Source organism: Apium graveolens, chromosome 6, assembly GCF_009905375.1.
Source record: "Apium graveolens cultivar Ventura chromosome 6, ASM990537v1, whole genome shotgun sequence".
NCBI lineage: Eukaryota > Viridiplantae > Streptophyta > Magnoliopsida > Apiales > Apiaceae > Apium > Apium graveolens.
In genome coordinates this window covers 243,329,804-243,335,481 of record NC_133652.1, presented here as the reverse complement: position 1 = coordinate 243,335,481, position 5,678 = coordinate 243,329,804, and the positions used below count along the sequence as shown (strand labels likewise).

Sequence of the window (5,678 nt, the reverse complement as noted above, 5' to 3'; positions counted from 1 at the left end):
ACCATCACCTAGTGTTACATTAGTTACTTTTTAAAATTTTAAAGATATTAAAGTGAAATATTATAATAAATTAATATTTTAAAAATATTATGGTTATTAAGTGAAAAATAACACTATTCCGATTTCCGTTAATATTTTAAAATTTTATAATAAAAATGGATACATAATATAATAAAATTTACATTTTATTATATTCCCGTTACATTTTCTATTTTACATTTTCATTTTGGCAATATACTTATAAGTCATTTATGGCTTATAAGCCCGTAACAGCGACGAGTGTTTGTCGACCCAACTTATAAGCTAAATTTATAACTTATAAGCTGATAAGTTGAAAGTTGGCCGTGACGTACTTTTTTCCAACTTATTTTCATTTTTTCACTTTTTTCTAAAGTTTTGGTTTTAAAATATAAATTTTTAAATATTTTCTAATTTAAGATTCATGAACTAAGATAATTGTATTTAATAATTATTTGTTTTAATTCATTTAAGTCAAAAAACTTCTGACTTATAAGTAAATTTAGCCAAATATTTATAGTATTTATAAGTATATATTAACTTATCACTTATTTTATACTTGATCATTTTAAATTATAAATTACTTATTTTAAGATTTCCCGAGCACAAAGAAACACTTGTAAGGACGGTCCCTACCAAAACTTAGGGAACTTTACACGTGACAATAATAAAAAAGCCTGCTCTCCGTGCGTCATTTTCACCAAAATATTTATACAAATATAAATCTTAAATTATTAAATACAAATTATTAAAAAATCCACGTCAAAACATAGGCGTAATCTTGACCGTTAATTCTCGTCAATCAAATCGTAGCCGTTGAATTTTTTTCTTATCCCTCATAGTTTCGCATAATCTATTCTTTCAGCAAAATGAGCAAATAAAGATCCTCTCTCTCTAAATCATCCTTTCTACAATCTGGTAAACTCTCTTTCACACTCTACTTGTATGTATATGTTAGTGTTGTATGTATATATATGAATTGTAATTAATTTGAAAATTTTATTTGATGATTGTTTTATACTACTGTTTAGATCTGATGTATCTGTTTGATGAATTATATATGTGTGTTTTCGCGATGAGATAACTCAAGTGGTTAAGTGTTTATCTTTTATTGTTCCAGTTTTTGGGTTCGATTATCGTTGACGGGATTAAAAAAATATATGTGTGATTTTTGTATTTCAATAATATTGAAGTTGAAGTTTGATTAAGTGTGTGTATTGATTAGGGTTTAATTGTTTTGGTTTTAGTATTGTTTTTAGGGTTTTGAAGATTGGTTTATTGAATTGTGATGGAATATAAGGGTTTTGCTAATGAGGATTCTGAGGTAAATGGTAGTGAAAGGAAGGATATGTTTATTGCGGAAGTTAGTTCAGTTGATTCGGGGGAATTGAGGAGGGGTGATTTGGGGGAGAAAGTTGTAATGAAGAATGAATTGGGTGGTTTTGGAAAGGTAGTCGACGCGGATAATTGTACGATTGAAGGAGATGTGAGTGTTGGTGAGGGTGATGGGAGAGGGGATAGTGGTGATGTCGGTGTTGATCAGGAAGGTGATAGAGATGTCATGATTTTGTCGAGTACTGTTGGGGTTGTGGATAATGGGAAAGATGGTTTGTGGGGGGTGGATGATTCAGTTGGTGTGTCTGTGTCAGAGTATGGAGTTGGGGGAAGTGGGGATAGTAATCTGGTTATTGGGGGTATGGAAACTGAATGTGATTTTTCGGACAATCAGAAAGCAGATCAATCAGTGATTTCAGAGGCTTCCATTAAGCAGGAAGCGCAGTTGGATAGAGTGGTTGGGGAGGTAGATGGCAGTGGTGAAGGGGAAGCTGCTCAGCGGAAGATATCTGAATTGAAGGAAGAAATCTCTTGCGAAACTGATAAGAAGTTGAAGATAAATGAAATTAATGGTATATCCAGTACTGACCGTCAAGATGACATGAACGAGGGGTTAAATGAAGTTTCAGATGGAACTTACTGTGACGAGAAAGCTGATTTGGTCAAAGAGTCAGTTATTGTAAGTAATGGAGATGGTGAAGAATCGGATGATGAAATTGCCGTGAAAAGGTCTGGTGTAGCTCTTCAGAATTGGCAAAATGGCGTTTCATTTTCCAAAGTTTTGAATTCAAATGGTTTTGAAGGAAGTGGACATGGTTCTCAGGTGCAAGAGGCTGATTCCATGCTTGATCAAATTGATTTAAGTGTAGGTCTAAACACAAAAACTGCTACAGTTAGTAGCACACACCAAGATGAGAAAATTGTGGATGCGGAAGGCGTCTCAGCTGGATCACATTCTGGTGAACAAGCAGATGAAACTGAAACACCATGCAATGAGTTGGGTAATGTTGAAATGGAATTGCCAACTGATAGTACCAGTGGCCTGCACGAAAACCAAACTTCTACACTAGGTGCAGATGGCAAGGGCCCAGCGAAAGAGTTATCAGTCAGTGAGTTGAAGCAGTCCGAGGTAAGTCGTAAATTGGATGATAATATCTGTACATCAGTGAAAGAAAGTATACAGACATTAGAGGTTGATATCACATCTTCCAGTGAAGTCTCTCTAAAGGAGGATGATAAAAGTGAAGGTGCTGCATCTCACGTTGAGAAAAGCTTGAATCATTCAGTTACTAATCAGAAGAGTTTAAGTGTTGACAAATCAAATTCTGCTGTTGGGAAGATCGAAAAGGAAGTATCAAACTCTGCACAGCAGAAGCAGACTACCGGAGACACTAAAGGATCAGAGACCAGGTCAGTGGCTACGCCTTCCCCTGCAGGCCTTGGTCGTGCCGCCCCACTGTTAGAACCATCTTCTCGAGTAGTGTCACAGGCGCGTGTAAATGGAACAGGCTCTCATATGCATAACCAAGTTGCTGAAGAATCAGCAAATGGAGATGCTGAGGAAAATGACGAGACAAGAGAAAAACTTCAAATGATTCGTGTTAAATTTCTACGCCTTGCTCATAGGCTGGGGCAGACTCCACATAATGTCGTAGTTGCACAGGTGTTATACAGATTAGGATTAGCTGAGCAGCTGCGGGGGAGAAATGGGGGACGTGGTGCGACTTTTAGCTTTGATCGGGCAAGTGCAATGGCAGAGCAGTTGGAATCAGCGGGGCAAGAACCCTTAGATTTCTCATGCACTATCATGGTCCTAGGAAAAACTGGAGTTGGTAAAAGTGCAACTATCAACTCCATTTTCGATCAGGTGATGTTTAATACTGATGCCTTTAAGTCGGAAACAAAGAAGGTTCAGGATGTTGTGGGTACTGTGCAGGGAATTAAGGTGCGAGTCATTGATACGCCAGGCCTTTTGCCTTCTTGGTCAGATCAACATCGCAATGTGAAAATACTCGAGTCGGTTCGGAGGTTTATCAAAAAATCACCTCCAGATATTGTTCTATATCTTGATAGGTTAGACATGCAGAGCAGGGATTCTGGTGACATGCCGTTATTACGTACAATTACAGATACATTTGGTCCTTCAATATGGTTTAATGCGATTGTAGTTTTGACACATGCTGCATCAGCTCCTCCAGAGGGCCCAAATGGTGTTCCTACTGGTTATGATATGTTTCTCACTCAGCGTTCTCATGTTGTTCAGCAAGCAATTCGTCATGCTGCTGGGGATCAGCGGCTCATGAACCCCGTCTCCTTGGTGGAGAATCATTCTGCATGTCGAACAAACAGAGAGGGCCAGAGAGTGTTGCCTAATGGTCAGGTGTGGAAGCCTCATTTATTGTTGCTCTCCTTTGCATCAAAAATTCTGGCAGAAGCGAATACACTTTTGAAGTTGCAGGATGGTCCACCTGGAAAGCCTTTAACTAGAGCTAGAGCACCACCTTTAGCATTTCTTTTGACATCTCTTCTCCGTTCGAGACCACAGTTGAAGCTGCCGCACGACCAATATGACGATGATGATGACACGCTAGATGATGATCTTGATGAGTCAATTAATTCAGATGATGAATCAGAGTTTGATAAATTGCCCCCATTTAAAAATTTGACTAAAACTCAGCTGGCTGGACTTTCTAAGTTGCAGAGGAAGGCTTACTATGACGAACTAGAATACAGGGAAAAACTGTTTATGAAGAAACAGTTAAGAGAAGAGACGCAGAGGAGGAAAATGATGAAAAAAATGGCAGCGGCTGCTAATGATATGCCTACTGACTACAGTGATGGATTAGAAGAGACTGGCGGTGAAACATCTGGGCCAGTTTCCATGGCTGATTTGCCCTTGCCTGTTTCTTTTGATTCTGATAATCCCACTCACCGGTATCGTTTTCTTGATACTACAAACCAATGGCTTGTAAGGCCTGTTCATGACAGTCATAGTTGGGATCATGATGTTGGTTATGAAGGTGTAAATATGGAAAGGTCGTTTGCGATTAGAAACAAGGTTCCTATGTCTTTTTCCGGACAGGTTACAAAGGATAAAAAGGAGGCTCATTTTCAAATGGAACTAGCAGCTTCTGTTAAACATAATGAAGGGAAATCAACTACTTTAGGTCTTGATTTGCAGCAGATTGGAAAGGACATTGCTTATACTCTACGCACTGATACAAAATTTAGTAATTTTAGGCGTAATAAGGTGACAGCTAGTCTTTCAGTGACTCATATGGGCGATGCTGTAACAGCTGGAGTGAAAGTCGAGGACAAATTAATTGTTACCAGGCGAGCACAAGTTGTCATGTCTGGTGGTGCAATCGCTGGAAGTGGTGATGTTGCCTACGGTGGGAGTTTGGAAGCCACTTTAAGAGATAAGGAATTTCCCCTTGGTCGTTTTCTTACAACTCTCAGTGTCTCTCTGATGGATTGGCATGGAGATCTAGCCACTGGGTGGAATGCTCAGACGCAGATTCCAATTGGACGGTTAACAAACTTGATTGGTAGCATAAATTTCAATAACAGGGGTCAGGGGCAAGTAAGTATCCGGTTAAACAGTTCTGAGCACCTTCAGATAGCGTTCGTTGCACTTGTTCCTCTTTTCAGAAAGTTACTTGGTTACCCTCAGCAATTGCAATTTGAATATTGATTAATGAGAAGTACTGAACAATGCTGCAGCGATGTGGTAATAGAGAATAACTACCATCATGACTATCTTTTGGTTATTCCTCTGAGTATTAATTCGCTGCGAATTTCCCTTTTGTAGGTCAAGCATGTTTTACTTATAGGTATATGCAATTGTTTCACTAGATTAGATGGGGCCAGTTTTCCCCCTTAAGTTGAATTTCTTTACTGTTGCGTTTAAAGATAAATCTTAGTCAAAAATATTATCTATGATAGATTGCAACTATTCTCTGTTTGTGTACCAAATGATAGAAGTGATTGTTTTTATAGGCTACACAGTGCCTCTCATAATGTTTTTCTTCTTAATAATTAATCTTCTTGGCATCTTTCTTCTTTCTGAGTTTTAGATTGTCACTTTTTTATGAACTTTTACAACTGTAGCGTAACTACAGGTTAAAATGAAAAGCATGGCGTCTCATGTCTAGGACAATGTGAATTTCCTTTTTAAAAAAAAAAAAAAATCTACTGAAACTTTGTTTTTATTTTAATCTATTGAAACTTTGGATATTATTGTGGAAGAATGCAATTAACATAGGCGAGTAAAAGTAGTGAAGTTGAGTAAATTTTTAGATAACAAACTGTTATGGTTCATCTGA

The 5,678-nt window shown here is 37.8% G+C and overlaps 1 protein-coding gene across 2 annotated transcripts; it reads left to right on the top strand.

Moving 5' to 3' along the window:
* The first annotated feature begins 881 nt into the window (after positions 1–881).
* LOC141666940 (translocase of chloroplast 120, chloroplastic-like) lies at positions 882–5,415 on the top strand. Of its 2 annotated transcripts, none has more exons than XM_074473197.1 (2): positions 882–936; positions 1,266–5,415. In XM_074473197.1, the coding sequence occupies exon 2, from the start codon at positions 1,307–1,309 to the stop codon at positions 5,045–5,047; it is 3,741 nt and encodes a 1,246-aa protein (XP_074329298.1). In that variant the 5' UTR covers positions 882–936; positions 1,266–1,306; the 3' UTR covers positions 5,048–5,415. The 2 variants fall into 2 exon arrangements, with proteins under 2 accessions (XP_074329298.1, XP_074329299.1); XM_074473198.1 differs by having other exon boundaries at positions 883–936; positions 1,278–5,415.
* Positions 5,416–5,678: the final 263 nt, after the last annotated feature.